This window comes from Acinonyx jubatus, chromosome A3 (genome assembly GCF_027475565.1).
Source record: "Acinonyx jubatus isolate Ajub_Pintada_27869175 chromosome A3, VMU_Ajub_asm_v1.0, whole genome shotgun sequence".
Lineage (NCBI taxonomy): Eukaryota > Metazoa > Chordata > Mammalia > Carnivora > Felidae > Acinonyx > Acinonyx jubatus.
In genome coordinates this window covers 84,785,919-84,802,884 of record NC_069388.1, presented here as the reverse complement: position 1 = coordinate 84,802,884, position 16,966 = coordinate 84,785,919, and the positions used below count along the sequence as shown (strand labels likewise).

The following is a 16,966-nucleotide window of genomic DNA, read 5'->3' as shown; positions in this document are numbered from 1 at the left end:
TCCCGTCTCAGTTGTCCTAGTTAAAGATTAAGGATATCAGAGACCCACAAAAATCCAAAGGCATAGGGATTACTGTCCTCCCCACTCATAACTCTAGCTTTCTCATTTAAAAGCCCTTCACTTTTCTCTGAAGGTCCAGCCCTCATTTCCTCCTTCTACCCAAATCTTATGATGTCTGCAACAAAAGGAGGAGTCAGGAAGATGGAGAAAATAGAGGCTTGTTCCTTCTCTTTACTCAAGACAGAGTACTGTGCCTTTCCAGCCTTTTCTTGTTTCTATTCATTATATAACCCAGTTTGTGTTCTGTGGTGGTCCCTTATCTCTCCTACCTCCTGTTCCTTCTTTATTCACTCCTGAATTCCTTAGGTCCTGTCCCTGAGGAGATTGGATTGAGGGAGTGGTATGGTGTGCATGTTAATGATTGTGGTTGTGTATATTTTTATCTCTAGTAACAAGGTCAACAAGCATGGAGGTTAACAGTGGTATAAAATCACTGGACCAGAGAATGTTTTTGGATATTGAGCTAGGGGTCTTTTCTAATTCTCTCCTCTTTGCACTCTAACATCCGAGATAGGATGTATCTATTGAAAAGTGTTGACAGTGTGTTAAAATAGTGTTTTAAGTAATAGTCTGTTTTGGAGCTACTATCTACTGAGTGTATTTCAAGAGTGGGCTTGGTTAAAAAGTGTCTTGGATACACCAAAGCTCAGGAATGAGTGTCTACCTAAAATTTAGACTTGTTTTTAACTTTAAAAAGAGCAGCATGTGAACAAAAAATTTCTGTGCTGAAGCCAGTATGTTTTAGGCATTTCACATTTTGGTAATTGATTGTAATAAATATCGCTAATGTATTTTTTTTCTTTATAGGAAGGTGCTTTTGCACTGGTATTTAAAAGTGTTCATTTTCCTGGCCAAGCAGTTGGCACGAGGTACATGCGGATTTAATAATGACTAATGATTGTATGCATTTTGAAACATTTGAATTATAAGTGTATTCTCTGTACATGATGGTTAACCTTTACTGTAAAGACTTGCCCTTTCCTAGATCTGCATGCCATATGTCGATGTTTATTTTTCACCACTATCCATTTTTCACCACTCTTCCATTTCACAGAACCCCTTCACAAAGCAAATATATTTTGGCATTTTTAACTGGCCTTTTGTCTCTAGTGGGACACTGTGGTTACTTTGTGAATTTGGATATTGAATATTCTCTAATTTCAGGCCCCCAACTTTAACTTTCCCTATTTTTTGGAAGCATACATCCTAAACAGATTCCTAGAGAATTGTACTATCACTACTTTTGTCAGGATATTTAGGCCTGATCATGATGTTCTTTTTAGAACAGTGAGAAGCCCTAATATTTGCAAATTCTGTTTATGCTGTGCTTTTGTTATACCTGAAGTCGAGCCTGGAGGCATAGTTTAAACATTATTTGAAGAATGTTGGTTCATTAAAATTTGTATCAGTGCATTATTTATGAAAATGGCTTAATTCTGTCTTAATTTTGCACCAACAGACGAGGTAGCCCTCTCTTGATTGGTGTACGAAGTGAACATAAACTCTCTACTGATCACATTCCGATTCTCTACAGAACAGGTAAAAATTAATCTTACATAATGCCATGAGGAAACTGTATAAACTGAGTGCAGTAGATATAAAGAATTGTTTCCATTAAATTGAAATGAATGCCTCTTTGGTTAGATCCACACATATGTATATAGTAGTTCTGTCTAGACATGAAAAGGATTTGTTGTAATTTCTCTGACGAGTAGAATTTTTTTCTGTTGTATATCCTTAGCTAGGACTCAGATTGGATCAAAATTCTCACGGTGGGGATCACAGGGAGAAAGAGGTGGGAAATGCACTCTGCATGGATGGGGAGGAATCTTACCCTCTTTTGTTCATTCTTTACTAATTCTTTGTTCTTGGAGTGAATGAATGTGCTGGGCCTCTAAAAATGTGCTTTTTTTAATGGGGAAACATATTTTGACATTTTTCTAATTTGCAGAGTATATTTTGTCTGTCTGCTTTTGGCATTTAGAAAACTGCTTTTAATAATTTGTTTCTTTAAAATTTCTGAGATTGAAATTATAAAATTTATTTTTTTGTTTTAAGTTGAAATCATGTAAGATACATTATTATAAGTAAGATGCTTACATTGAGAAAAGAGCATTGTGTGTTAGGCTATTGTAGATTGAATTCAGTGGTAGTTATTTGAATACTGTATCCTAACTTCTCATAAAATTATGTTTAAATGGTCTTTATTTTATGCATGACACTTTACTTTTAGATTTATATTCAACATCTTGATTGCTTTGTTTGAAATTGGAGTCTTTTTTATTGTTTATGTTTGAAGTTTATTATTTTTTTATAGGACTTTCAGCCATACAAACTATGGATCATTTTATTGATATAATTAGACCCCCAAAATGGCATGCTCTTTTCATTTACTTATTAAAAGCTTTCCATGTAAAAGATAGGGAGTGGTAAATTCGGAAAATTGAAACCCATATTATTAATGTATAATTCTTGGTTTCTTGAAAAAAAATAGCAAAGGACTCTAAACCTCTTCATCTTTAGATAGTGGCTGCTTTAGCTTTTTTATCTAAAGCAGAAAGTTACTTCCTTAAATAGCCTTCGACCTTGAAATGGTAGGATTTCTTCTTACATTCTCCTCCCTCTCCTTCCCTTTTCAGAAGAAAAACTAGTTTACCAATGAGGGTATAGAATTTTGGATCCAGAGTTGCAGATTTCTGTTAATAATCCTGCTCCTGTATACATTACCTTTGTGTTATTATCTTGCACATTTTCTTAGACTGCTTTTAGAAATAACGGAAAAACATTGGCTAAGGTCTTAAGAAGTTAGACGAGAAACTTATCATGAGACATTGTATTTAAGATCAGGCATTGTATTTTAGTGACCTTTATTTCTCTGGTTGCTAGTATGTAGATAACGTGTGGCTCAGCAAGGTTTCATTTAAAGAGTTTAGCCTCTTATTGAAGAGGCTGTGTAAAGGGGAGAACACGGGATGGCTTTTAGGCTTTTGCTATTTTCTCCAGGTGTAACAATGGACAAAATAAAGGGGATGGTCATAATTGTGTGCCACTCAAATCAGATGAGATAATTGTACGGCAAAACATTTTATAGATTGTAAAGTTGTATAGGTATCAAGTGGTAAATGTTTTTTTCATTTAAACAGGCAATGCTATCTTAAATCCTTCTAAATAATATAATTAAATATGCCTTGTCACTCAAAGAATGACATTTGGAGAAGGAGTATAGTGAAACTTGATACCTTTAGGGCATTTTATAACCAAAACTGGTTGTATTTATTTTGAAAATGTAGGTGCTGGGCTATCCTTCTGCGTGTTTTTTGATTCACTTTTTTTACACCAGTAAAATCCATTCTTTTTGTTGTGCAGTTTCATGAGTTTTGTCAAGTGCCAATGGTTGTATAACCACCACAATCAAAGTATAGAGCAATCCTGTCCTGTGAAAGTTCCCTCCAGCTGTAGCTCAGTAGCCAGCCCTTCCTTGTTCCCATTCCCAGCCCTTGGCAAACACCAATCTGCTTTACCCTTCTGTAGCATTACTTTTTCTAGGATGTCACCTTACATGTATTTTTTAAAGTGTAATATCTTTTTGCTGTTGAATTTGGATGGAAAGGGCTGTTTTATTTTCATGTCTGAAACACACCAAATAAGCATGGATTGTGGAGAACTTTGGGTGTACATGTTTACAAAATTTTTTTTAAGTTTATTTTTTGAGAGAGAACACGAGTTGAGGAGAGGCAGAGAGAGAGGGAGAGAAAGAATCTCAAGCAGGCTCCATGCTGCCAGTGCAGAGCCTGATGTGGGGCTTGAACCCACGAAACCACAAGATCACGACCTGAGCCGAAACCAAGAGTTGGATGCTTAACTGACTGAACACCCAGGTGCTCCTGGATGTGCATTTCTAAGAATAATTATAAGCAAGTCTTTTATAGACATGCATTTTAGACGACAGACACAATATGAATTTTTACAGGTATATTTATAGTGTCCTCTGGCCGTTGTGTCTGTAGGTTATAAGGTCTGGTATGTCCTGATCTCAGGTAAAGGTGCTTTTTTGTCTCTCTGACATTAATATAGATTTTAATTTATGTGATTTTTAAAAAAAGTCTTTCTAATGTGTCAGACTTCACTTTGCTTTCCAGTTTTGACTTTAGTTGCGAATGGGCAAAAAGGAAAAAAAATTCATTCACGACTTGACATGTTAAGTAGAGATGCCATAATTCTAAAGTTCTAGATTTAAAAGGATATTATTGCAGGCAGCTAGTCTCTCCTTTGCTGTCCTGCCCACTGGTCCTTTTTAGTGTATTCAATAAACTTGTATCTCTTAAAAAAATGTATATTATTATTGCAGAAGGATCGTATTTTATCCTGACTTACAAGAAATGTAAGAAAATCCAATTTTAAGAAAGAAGAGATTCTGGTTTTATAATATTTCCAGTCCTTAGTAGTAGGTGCTATATATGGTATGCCATGGTTAGAGAGTTTTAAGTATCTTTGTTTTAAAATCAGAATTAGTGTAGACTGCAACCTGATTTGTTATGCTGACTTTTAAAACCTAGAGAAGTTTTGTTATCAGATAGTAAAAAATTAGTATGCCACTAGTCTTCACTTTATTTTTCATTGCATAATTTTGACATTTTTAATGTAATTTTTATGATAAGTTTAGGTACACAAACTTATATGTATTCTGTCAAGTTATGTATAAGGTTAAATTAAGATTAGGCCTATATATACTTTTGATTTGAAAAAAAGAGTTAGTGATATTAGTGAATTACTTGCCTTTTACCTGGAAAAGAAACAGTTAAAACATTTGTAATGTAACACTTATCTGCCACGCTCTCTTTGATAGTTGCTATTTCGCTCTACACTTTTTGTCTGTTCTTGTTGGCTTATTGCATGGAGATAAGGTGACCTACCTAGCATTTTTAAATTGCTGAAATTATTTTGTGTTGCTATGTTTTTTTGTTGATTTTGAAGAAAATTATGTGTATTTCTATATTGGCCGTGATCTACATGTTTGCTGATTGTGTTACCTCTGTGCTCTAGGGAAGGACAAGAAAGGAAGCTGTAATCTCTCTCGTGTGGACAGCACAACTTGCCTTTTCCCTGTTGAAGAAAAAGCAGTGGAATATTACTTTGCATCTGATGCAAGGTGAACTTCCTTCCTTGATTCAGAGAATCTTAGCAAAACTTTTCATGTTATAGAAACCAGAAGTCATTTTGTATATATCTTGTTATGCTGTGTAAGAGAATTTTGTCAATTAGGGAAATATAGGTGCCCTTTTTAGAAATGGGCGTCCTAAGAAAATTTTTTCTCTCAATTCAAAGCATGTAGGTCAGTTTTCCAAGAAAAGATAACAGTACTTGAGGCTTGTTCTAGCATATTAACTGATATCTTGTATATTTTTCGTCTTCTTTTTGGAGCCTTAGCCAGGTCTTACAGGGAGGAGAGATTTTAGGTTGGAATTTAGAATAGAATGGGTTAGTGTCCCACCAGTTACAGTATAGTTGCTAAGCCGCTGTAGTTTTAGTCCAATAAGGACACTCACCTTTTTAATTCAGAAGTAATACGGATTATAATCACTTTTATAAAAGAAATAGTACTAGATTAAGATATTTTGAGTGAAAAATACTGTGGGATGCTTAGATGCATTTATAAACAGAATACTAATAGTGATGAGGATAAAGCAGAATTGTTCACATTGCCAACAAGTATTTGGAGTCATTTGTTGTGCCCTAAGGGGATCTAACGATGAGATAGGTCGCAGGTTAGATCATGCCGGGAATGCATTGTCTCAGTGGGGGAACAGGCTTCACTGTTGCCTAATTTTTGCAGGTGGTTAGTTAGTGCTGGGATGCTTCATTGTTGTCATTAAGTAGGTTGGTCAGACTTGACAGTTATGGCTTAAACTAGAAATTGCAGAAGCTTATCCTTTTGTCGTTCGCTCAGACACTCATATTGAACACTCTGAGCAAAGCCATGTGGTAGGCTTAGGAGATAATGGTGAGTAAAAATAAAAATATACTTGTCCCATGGGTGCCTGGCTGGCTCATTCGGTGGAGCATTCGACTCCGGATCTCGGGTTTGTGAGTTTGAGTCCTATGTTGGGGGTGGAGATATTCGAAAAATAAAAGAAAATAAAAATAAATAAATAAAATAACCCTTAAACACACACACACACACACACACACACACACACACACACACACACAACTTGTCCTTAAGGAGCTCTTTCTTATTGGAGGAGACAAATTTTAATCAGTCATACAAGTGTAGAATTCCACCTGTGACAAGAGCTACAGAATGCCTATACCAGGGTGACTTACACTCCTATGGGTAAATTTCTGTAAGGGAATGACACTTGAGAGATAAAAACATATTAGTAGTCGATTAGGTGAAGAGGTAGAGGGAAGAACATTCACTTTCTGTGAATTGATCAGTATGTGAGAACTCAGGATGGGTAGCAGTGTGGCTGGCATAGAGAGAGGAAGTTTGGTGGGAGTGGAGGCTAGAGAAGAAAGTGGGGTCATGCTTTGTGCTTTGTGGTTTTCTGAAGAGCCAAAGGGAAGCCATCAAGTGTTTTGTTGGGTGAGGGAGAAATCTTGGTTGGAGTTGCCTTTTGACATTCATTTTGGCAGAAATGGAAAACAGATGGAGGGAGATTAGAGGGCATGTGGTTGGATAAGTTAGCAGGTTCCTATGGTGGTCTAGCCAAGAGCTGATGGTAGCTTGAACTGGTTTGTGGTGGTGGACATAGAAGCTTTGAAAAATATTTAGGAGTTAAAATTGGAGGATTTGGTGATAGAATGAGGAAGAAATAGCCATGCTTTCTGATCTGATCTAATTTAATTTGGTTTAGGGTGTTGCACAGAGATCCTTTTATTCATTGTCCCTAGTTAACTGCCCACTGCCCTGTAGGGAATGGCCTTGGTAACCAGAAAGTTAACAGAGATACTCCAGGATGATAGGTTTGTATTTTAACCATGGTTTCTGTGTCTTGATGATAGTTTTATTTGTAATAATCATCCTTGATTGTTGATTGTATTATCTCCTTGAACATTTTATAGTGCTGTCATAGAACATACCAATCGCGTCATCTTTCTTGAAGATGATGATGTTGCAGCGGTGGTGGACGGCCGTCTTTCTATCCATCGAATTAAACGAACTGCAGGAGATCACCCTGGACGAGCTGTGCAAACCCTCCAGATGGAACTCCAGCAGATCATGAAGGGTGAAAGTTTTTGTCGTGTTATAGCTTGGTGTTCTTAATGGGAAGGAGACACGGTGTTGACTGAAACCTTCCACATGATGAGTGAGGGGATAACACGAGGGAAAGGGATGTTTCTTTGGAAAATTATCTGCTGGTCTTAAAGTAGTTGTCCTTCAAACTAATTCATGGTTTGTTGTTTTTGATGTTAAAAACACGGATTGGTCATTGAAATGGTTCTTGATATTTTTAAGATACTTCATAAGCATAGTTTGTGTTCTGTTCTTTATTCCTCTCTTATTCTCTCTGTGCTTCAGTTTTCTCTTTTACAGAAGGAGGAAAATAGGACCTACCTTGTTAAGGTTGTTTTGAATATTAGTTTATGTAAAGCCTTCAGAACAGTGCCTGACATGCTTAGTGAGCCCTACGTACTGTTTGCTCTTGTTAACTGTTAATGATTATTGCCATCATGGTTTTTATTCTCCTCCTTTGTCATGGGTCGAGGTGGGGTAAATGCTAACGTTTATTGCATAACTGCTATATGTCAGGTCTTTCCTATATTAATCCACATGACAATGCTGTGAAGTAGTTGCTGTTCTTACTATAAAGAATTTCCCCAGAGCCATTTATGTGGTAAAGGATAGAACCATGATTTAAACCTAGATCTGACTCTAAAACTTAAGCTTCCCACTCCCTGTTTTGCTCTCACTGCATATTTTAGGTATGAAGTGAATAAAGTGAGTTTTCTTCCTTACTTGCTTATTTTTCTTCACATAGGGTAAAATGTCATATGTGAATATTGTACTCTAATGCATGAGCCCTCTTTTCATTTACTAAGATGATGTTACAGGAGGCAGACTTTTAGTTGTGTACAAATTTGTTATTTTAATGATGTAATTTATATTACTTTAGGCAACTTCAGTTCATTTATGCAGAAGGAAATTTTTGAGCAGCCAGAGTCCGTCGTAAACACGATGAGAGGAAGAGTCAACTTTGATGACTATACTGGTAACTACATGCGAGTTATTATTTTGGAGTCTTCTGTGGGGCTTGACATTGGCAGCCTGAAAGTTCATTGTCCTTTATAGCTTTATAGAAAACTGTGACTACAGCCATCAGTGGAGTCCAATCATCCTTCAAAAGTCCTTCAGTGTATTATTCCACTGATAGGAGATATACCTAGAATAGTCAGATTCATAGAGACAGGTGGTAGATTAGTGGTTACCAGGGGCAGGGAGAGTGGACAAAGAGGGAGTTGTTACTTAATGCGTACAGAGTTCCAGTTTGGGAAGATGAAAAAGTTCTGGAGATGGATGGCGGTGATGGTTGCACAACAGTGTGAATGTGCTTAATGCCTCTAAACTGAATCCTTAAAAAATGTTAAAATGTTAAATTTATGTTCTGTGTGTTTTACCACAATAAAACAGGGGAGATAATAACTAATGGTTGCCAGAGGCTGAAGGGAGGGGGTGGAGAATGACTGCTAATGGGGATGGGGTTTGGGGCAGGTGATGAAATGTTCTAAAATTAGGTAGTGGTGATGGTTGCACAACTGGGAATATACTAAAACCCACTATTTGTACACTTTAAAAGGGAGATGTTATGGTATGTGACATCTCAGTAAGGTGGTTATAAAAAATGTAAAAACAAATGGCTGGAAAGTCACATTTGAAAGTTGTCAGTTAAAAGAATATTAGGGTGAATTTCCTGCGGGGGGTGGGGGGTGGAGGGGGAGTCCTCTAGTGTATAATTAAAAACATTGAACTTCCTTCCACTTCAGAAAACCTTTAATGGGCACTTGCCATATACCAAGGACTGTTCTGGGCACTGGTTCTCCTCTCGTTGGGAAGCTTACATGTATGTGCTCAGCCTAGATTTTCTCTTACCAGTTTCTAGATGAGTGAAGGTGTGAACTTCCTCACAGGTTTTCCGGGTGTCTGCTTAATGCCTTTTGAGAAAACCCGTACCTTCCTGCCTGTTTAAGATAGAGCTGAGAGTGCCACTCTGGTCGTATTTCTGGACACTCTGTCTGGACCTTGTGTCACACGAGTGTGCACACCTTGCATAGATGAGTTTGAGATGGACTCTCTGTGGTCAGAAGATAAACTATTTATTGTGAAATCACATTTTTGGAACACTGCTCATTCATCATGACAGTTTAGTAAACAGTTTAACAAGCCAACTGGGCTAAGCTTCTTAGCATTAATTAGTTTTTGAGAAATAATAGCTAGTGTGTAAAAGATCTGTTCCCAAATCCGTGTGTCATATGGACGGTATTAAGTGTCTTCTTTATGCTGTGTCCTGTTAATTGATTGAATTCTCTGAGTAAATGCTGTCTCTGTATTTTTTTATTTTTTCTGAGCAGCGTCAGACTTTCTCAACAGGAGAGATTTGTTGAAGCTGAATTTTAAACTCAACATCTGTGTTCAGGACATCATGCTGAACATAACAGGGACTATAGGGAAATTATTTCTAATATGGTCTCCTCTTCGAGGTTTTTATAAATCTAGAAGCGGAGTGAATATATAAGTATTTAAAGAAAGGTAAATATGATACCTGGCATTAGAAACAAAGTTTAATGTTGAATTAGGAGTAGAGAATGAATCAGTCTGTGGCTAGGGGCTTTGGGGCTAGGGAAGGCCTCATGAAGCAGGCAGGCATGAGTTTGAAAGATCTGAAAGGTTTAAATAGGTGGAGATGACGTGGCAGCCTTGCAGTTGGAAAGAACAGCATTAGCTGAAGGGGAGATAGTGGAAAACCATCAGCAAGCTGTTGGCAGAATAACGTGTAGTCCAGTGGTCCACATCTAACACTTGAAGCAGAGTAAGGAACATTAAGTCTGGGAAAGAAGGTGGGAGGAGCTGCCAAGGGGGGCCTGGAATGCTCTAAAGTGGGAGGTGCAGGGGGACCGCCTCGTGTAGAAGTTGTAGAGCTAGCAGGAGGCTTAGAAACCAGGGTGATAGAGCTTCACTGGATTGAACTGGGTACCAGTCTGCAGTGTGCACTGGAGGGACGAGAGGCCGAAAAGCAGTCACCAGTTCAGGTGTTGTTCCATCCAGGGTGAAGTGAGGGGAAGGAGAGGGGAGAAACGGGAGCTGCGTCTGCCAGTGTGGGGCTGTTAAAGGTGGTTGCACTGGAAGGACTGGGAGTGTCGCAGTAAGGACCGCCTTATGGTATTTATGGAAGGAAGATCGGGGAAAAGATTTAATTCATAAAGGAAGACAGTGAGATAAACTTTGAGAAGTTCATGATTTTATTTATTTATTTATTTTTTAACGTTTATTTATTTTTGAGACCGAGAGAGACAGAGCATGAACAGGGGAGGGGCAGAGAGAGAGGGAGACACAGAATCGGAAGCAGGCTCCAGGCTCTGAGCTGTCAGCACAGAGCCCGATGTGGGGCTCGAACTCACGGACCGCGAGATCATGACCCGGGCTGAAGTTGGACGCTTAACCGACTGAGCCACCCAGGCGCCCCTGAGAAGTTCATGATTTTAAAAAGCACTCTTCTCAATGTTATGTTCCTCATAAAAGTTCTGTAATACAAACAGGATAGCTGTTAACTTTTTTTTTTTATCAAGGCAAGGAAATTGAGGCTCTGTCAGTTTGAGTGTCTTGCGAAAGGTCACATTGCTGGTCCCTTTTGGAGCCAGACTAGGGTTCGGTGTCCAGTGGTGATCTTGAAATGCTCCATCCCTGCTCCGGTCCTCCGGGCACTCTTATTGCTTCTAGTAGCATGGCCTACCTTATTAGAATTAGGCTTCTCTCGAAAGCATCATCCATTCGGACCTTGGATGACTCCTTCCAGAACTACCTCAAACCTCCCTCAGCCAGCAGGGAATTTGCTAGTTTTTAGGGAACGAGTTGTCAGGCAGCTGATCTTACCATCTTATTTCCCTGTCATTGGTCATCTGGAATACAAGTCTTCCTGGTAGTCTCTGCTTTTATACTGAGTCATCTTCACACTGTTGCCGTTGGATGACCTGAACACAACCTCTTGATATTGTGCTTTCTTCCCAGACCTTTCCAATACATGCCGAGGTCTGTGGAAGAATTCTGCAGGCAGAGGTGCACGAACCTTTGTCTAGTGCAGAAGCCACAAGGAAGTCAGTCTGGCTGCAGCGGCCAGGGTGGGAGGGAAAGTACTAAGAGATGAGGTCAGAGTTAAGCAGGAGACGGGACATGTGGGCACTTGAAGCCATAATAAGGAGTTTAGATTTTATTCCAGGTTACTTGGGAAGCTGCTGAAGCTTTTTGTGGTTTTATTTTATTTTCCAATTTGCTGATTTTTTTTTAAATGGAGAAATATAATACACTCTCTCAGTACTGAAATTTAAAAAGGGGAACATAAAGTTATTCAGAGAAATAAAAAGCAAAACATATGCCTTGGTTTTACATTATGTCCAAGTAAGGTAGAAAAAAGTGTGCAGAAAAAAGTGTCAGACGCAGAGAACGCTGCCCGGTGGTATGCAGGTCTGTCTTCTCAGCCATCCCCTGAACTGCCCTGAACTCTGGTAGCCACAGTATCTTGGGTAGCAAATTCACTTGGTGGGTGCTCAGGAAATATTAGTTGAATAATGGAATGGACGTTGAATGAAAATTTCTCATAGGTAGAAAAGTAGCTTTTCGTTGAAGTATTTCTAACACAAGAAGCCCTTAGAAGAACACATAAATAGCTATAGGACAGAAAGAGGACAGACTCATTGGAAGGTTTTGAGATCACTTTATGGTTTTAAAGAATCACTCTACAAGGTGGTTTTATTCTGTGTGTGGAGAACAGGCTCTGGGAGGTGGGGGTAGAAGAGAGAGTAGTTAGGAAAGCGTTGCTCTTGTCTGGGGCAGAGATGTTAGGCCACATGATGGTATTAGAGGCTCCTTTTGAAGGTGTGCTCACAGGACCTGCTGGGGATGGATGTGAGGATGGATAGGGGCAGTCGAGGGGCACTGCCATCGGGTGCTTGGGGGTGGCATTTACTGAGATGGGAAGGACTGAAAGGAGAGGGTTTTATATTGTGTTCAGTGCACTGTTCTGGGTGGGAGCACTGTTTGTGTGGGAAACTAATGTAACTAAGTGTTTTCCCAGGTAGCTTAAAGAGATATAAGTAGATATAATAAAATTCGCCATTTTTGGTGTATAATTCTGAGTTTTGACAAACTTCCACAACATGATCGTAACCATAACCTCTACAGCCATCAAGATGAAGCACGGTTCCATCACCCTAGAAACCTTCTCATGCCCCTTTGTGGCCAACTCCTTCCCCACCCCAGCCATCACCGTCTAGCGATCTCATCTGTGTCCTGTGTTTTTTGCCTTTGAGAGAAATTTTAATCTGAAGAGAGGAATGGAAAAATGACCAAACAGGGTAGAGTGTGATAAAACCAGAAGTGTGTGGGATCCCGGAGGGGTGAGGTTAGTTATAAGTTTGGGGGAGACAGTTAAGTTGTGACCTATTTAATTTCATTTTAAAAACCATTCAGAACTGTGCTTCCCAAGAGGCGTGGAAATTCTTTAAAATGGTAGTGTTGTTCCCAGATTGGCTGTGGACACTCATGAAAAGTGATTACCTATTTCAATATGGTTCTTTCCTAAATAATTATATACACAAACTTTTATTTCAGTGAATTTGGGCGGTTTGAAGGATCACATTAAGGAGATCCAGAGGTGTCGGCGTTTGATTCTTATTGCTTGTGGGACAAGTTATCATGCTGGTGTAGCAGTAAGTGGATTCTTAAGATTTTCACTGTTTGATGTTGGATATTAGAAGGTATCTGTAACACACCATGTAAAATTATGCTTTGTTATATTATGTTGTCAAGACCAAAATCAGGAGGCATTCGGGGCAGAAATGTTAACAGCTGCTTGGAATTATTTATCAATGGAAGATTTGCTTTAGAAAGGTCCTTAGATATCCAGGTAGACCACCTGCAGTGACTTCATGCAAGGCCAAGGGTCGGAAAGGTTTTCTGTAAGAAAAACTTCTGTAGGAGCAGTCGTTAGGTTTTGCTTATTATTATTTTCTTGACTCAGACAGATGGCTGGTAATGTGTTGAGCCTCAACAGGATCTTACTTGGTAGGCACATTTCTGCAAACAAAGAAAGTCTTCTTTTTGTCAGACTTTGTTCTTTAATTACTTTGGAAGGTAAATTTTTAAAAAATTTTACTTAGAAAATGCATTCCAGTTCTATTCAGAAATAATTGACATACATCATTGTATAAGTTCAAGATGTATAGCATGATGGTTCGACTTAGGTATATTTGGAAATGATTACCACAGAAGGTTCAGTTAACATCCATCTTCTCATAGAGATACCATAAGAAAAGAATATAGAAAGAGATTTTTCTCTGTGCTGAGAACTCTTAGGATTTACTCTCTTAACAGCTTTCCTGTATATCCTGTACAGCAGTGTTTCTTGTAGTCATCATGTTGTACATTACATCATTAGTGCTTTTTTTTGCCAGTACAAAACTGGCAGTTTGTACCTTTTACCATCTTCTTCCAGTTCCCCCCTCTCCACACCCCTACCTCTGGTAATCACAGGTCTGATCCTTTTTTTTTTTTTTTAATGAATTTATTTTTATTATTCATTTTCTTATTTATTTTAGATTCCACATATAAGTAAATCATACAGTATTTGTTTTTCTTTGTGATACTTATTTCACTTAGCATAATGCCTGCAGGGTGCATCCATGTTGTCACAAGTGGTAGGATTTCCTCATTTTTCATAGCTGAATAGTATTGCTGTTTGTGTGTGTTTGTGTGTGTGTGTGTGTGTGTGTGTGTGTGTGTGTGTGTGTGTGTGTATACACCACAACTTCTTTATCCATTCAATAATTGATGGACACTTAGGTTGTTTCCATGTCTTGGCTTTTGTAAATAATGTTTCTGTGAACAGGGGGGTGCAGATATCCTTTCAAGTTAATGTTTTCCTTACCTTTGGATATATTCCCAGAAGTGGAATTACTGGATCATATGGTAGTTCTATTTTTCCCTCTTTGAGGATCGTCCATAGTGTTTTCCATGGTGGCTGTACCAGTTTACAATCCCACCAACAATGCACAAGGGGGAAAATGTCTGTTCAGGTCCTTTGCCCGTTTTTTAATTGGGTTATTTAATTTTTTTGCAGTTGAGTTTTATGAGTTCTTTATATATTTTAGATATTAGTCCCTTTCACATACCTGGTTTGCAAATATTTTTTTCTCATTCTGTAGTGTACTTTTCACTTTGTTGATGGTTTCTTTTGCCATGCAGAAGCTTTTTGGTTGGATATAATCCCACTTGTTTACTTTTTAATTAGCTTTTTGTGGTTTAGGTGTCATATCCAAGAAATCATCACCAAGACTCATGTCAAGGAACTTTGTTCCTGTGTTTTTTTCTTGGAAGTTCATGGTTTCAGGCCTTACGTTTAATCTTGAATTCATTTTGAGTTAATTTTTGGGAAGCTGAAATTCTGCATCCAAGATGTGTGTTGGTTGTCCATGCAGAAGCATAGGAATATAATGGTCTTTTAGTCCAGTAAATCAGATCCATGTGTAGTTTTCTTATGAAGAGACCATTTATAATACTGTTGATGTCTTATCATGCTGTTGATGTCAACTCCCATAAGTATAGAAGACCCTTACTCAGTTTCTGCTTCTAGGATTGATCGCGAAGTTTATGACGTAGTAGTTTTTTATTTGCTGGGGTGTAAGTATTTATATCTGTATTTGTGGGAGCCAGTCATTTAACTGGTGACAGAAATTAGATGATTGTCTAGCCCTTGCATCTCAGTTCTCTTACCCACCCACTCCCAAATCACATGGTCTAAAAAAAGGAAAGTCTAGGCAGTATTCAAGAGGAGAGTCCTAAGAAAGTGTTTGTTTTGATCATGGAAATAAAAGAATGAGTTAAAGACATGAGTGTAAATGAAGGGCTTGGGCAGTTCAGTCGTGGCTTAGATCTATTGTTACTGAGTAAGCCCTTTATTCAGAAGTAAAAAAATTTGATTAAATGTTTCATCTAATGCTAGACGTGAATTTTAGGGCAGAAATTTTATGCTATGCTAGAATTCTCTAATTATGAAATTTGAAAAAATGTAAGGTTTGTTTTGTTTTGTTTTTTGATAGATACTGAAACTACTGTAGTTAACAAACATTAGAAGTCCCTTTGTGGTTTGTCATACAAAATAGTGTCATTAATTCTGTTCTATCTAGTTTTTTGGTTTTGTGTGGTTTTTGGTGGAGTCTAAAATGAATGACACATACGCATAGCTGCTTTTTTATGTATGTAATGTGTATCCTGAACAATAACAATCAACTAAAATCATTCTAAGTATAGTTTGCTTTTCAAAATGTTAATTGTCACTGGGTTTTTACAGTGACATGCAGTCAGTGGAATTTATAACAGTAAATTAGTCTCTTAGGATGAAAATACGTCATTCTGTCTATTTATAAAGAGTTGCTTCCACTGAAAGAAAAAGACATGTATTAGCACAGATATATATATCTTGAGATTACTTTTGTGGGATATATTTTAAAATATCTGGTAAGTTGCCAGATTTGTATCTTTTTTTTATTTTGAAGAATATAATTCCAATATAAATATTATATTGTGAGGGGGAGGTTTGATTTCTATTTGAGGGAAAACATTTAGCATTTAGGGTCAGTAACTTTGTGTATAATTAGTAAGTAAAATACATCAATGGAAAAGGTTAGTTAAAAATAAGATTTTATCTTTGAAGACTTTCTGTATGTGATATTATAACATTGTTAAAAAGTGCCAAACCAAAGATAGAACAAAACCATTTAGTTTACTTTTTTTTTAAGTTTATTTCTTTCTTTCTGAGAAAGAGCAAGTGGGTGCTTGCGAACAGGGGCAGAGAGATAATCCCAAGCAGGCAGAGCTCGTACCCCTTAGTCTGCCCTTGTGGAAAAGAAAGTTAAAGGGCTGAGGCACCCTGGTGGCTCAGTAGGTGAGGTGGCTCAGTAGGTGAGGTGTTTGATAGTCTGTTTTTGATTTCGGCTCATGTCATGATTATGAGATTGAGCCCCACGTCTGGGCTTTGCACTGACAGTGCAGAGCCTGCTTAAGATTGTCTCTCTCCCACTTCTTCTGCCCCTCCCCTGCTCATGCTCTCTCTCTCTCTCTCTCTCTCTCAAAAAAAAAAAAAAAATTAAAGGGCTATGAAGTGAGGAAACCTTTACAGTTGTTTCACTACTGTGAAGGAGAAATGCACTGGTGGGGCAAGAGATGGGGGAGGGGGTGCTTGCGTAAAGAAGCAGGTGGTCTCCGCAACAACCAAATGTATGCATCTGTAGGGCGTAAAAATTTTGCTGCCTAAAAGTTTATTTTTGTCTGTTGTTTTACATTTTCTGATGATGAGAGTAAAAGGAATTGAATTAGAGTAGAAATTAGCTATACATTAACTACAATTTAAATAAAAATTTGAAAAGAAAAGAAAGAGAAATTAGTAAAAGAAATGTTATGATATTCTTTGAATAGAAGCACACTGCCCCCTACTTCCCTACTTCACCCTCCATGCTGCAAAGTTTGGAAATAGTAAGCTTTCTTAAACAAGATTTCTAAAATGTATTGATTTTCTGGAAAATGGTACTCTTTGTGGATACATAGTAATTTTGAAGTTTTTAATTTTTCACGAGGTGTTTATATATCTGTGGCTATCTCATTTGAAATAGGAATTGTCATTAAAAAATTAGGAATTAG

At 37.9% G+C, this 16,966-nt stretch overlaps 1 protein-coding gene across 4 annotated transcripts in view; it reads left to right on the top strand.

Moving 5' to 3' along the window:
- GFPT1 (glutamine--fructose-6-phosphate transaminase 1) overlaps positions 1 to 16,966 on the top strand; it is a 56,108-nt gene that overhangs the window by 23,003 nt on the left and 16,139 nt on the right. For 2 of the 4 annotated variants that reach the window (XM_027072298.2, XM_053200702.1), the window contains exons 7-13: positions 868 to 929; positions 1,520 to 1,599; positions 1,802 to 1,855; positions 5,104 to 5,209; positions 7,126 to 7,289; positions 8,178 to 8,273; positions 12,884 to 12,981. In XM_027072298.2, coding sequence (XP_026928099.1) covers positions 868 to 929; positions 1,520 to 1,599; positions 1,802 to 1,855; positions 5,104 to 5,209; positions 7,126 to 7,289; positions 8,178 to 8,273; positions 12,884 to 12,981 — 660 coding nt within the window. The remainder of the gene's footprint in view (positions 1 to 867; positions 930 to 1,519; positions 1,600 to 1,801; positions 1,856 to 5,103; positions 5,210 to 7,125; positions 7,290 to 8,177; positions 8,274 to 12,883; positions 12,982 to 16,966) is intronic. The other 2 variants (XM_027072299.2, XM_053200703.1) reach the window with 1 other exon arrangement.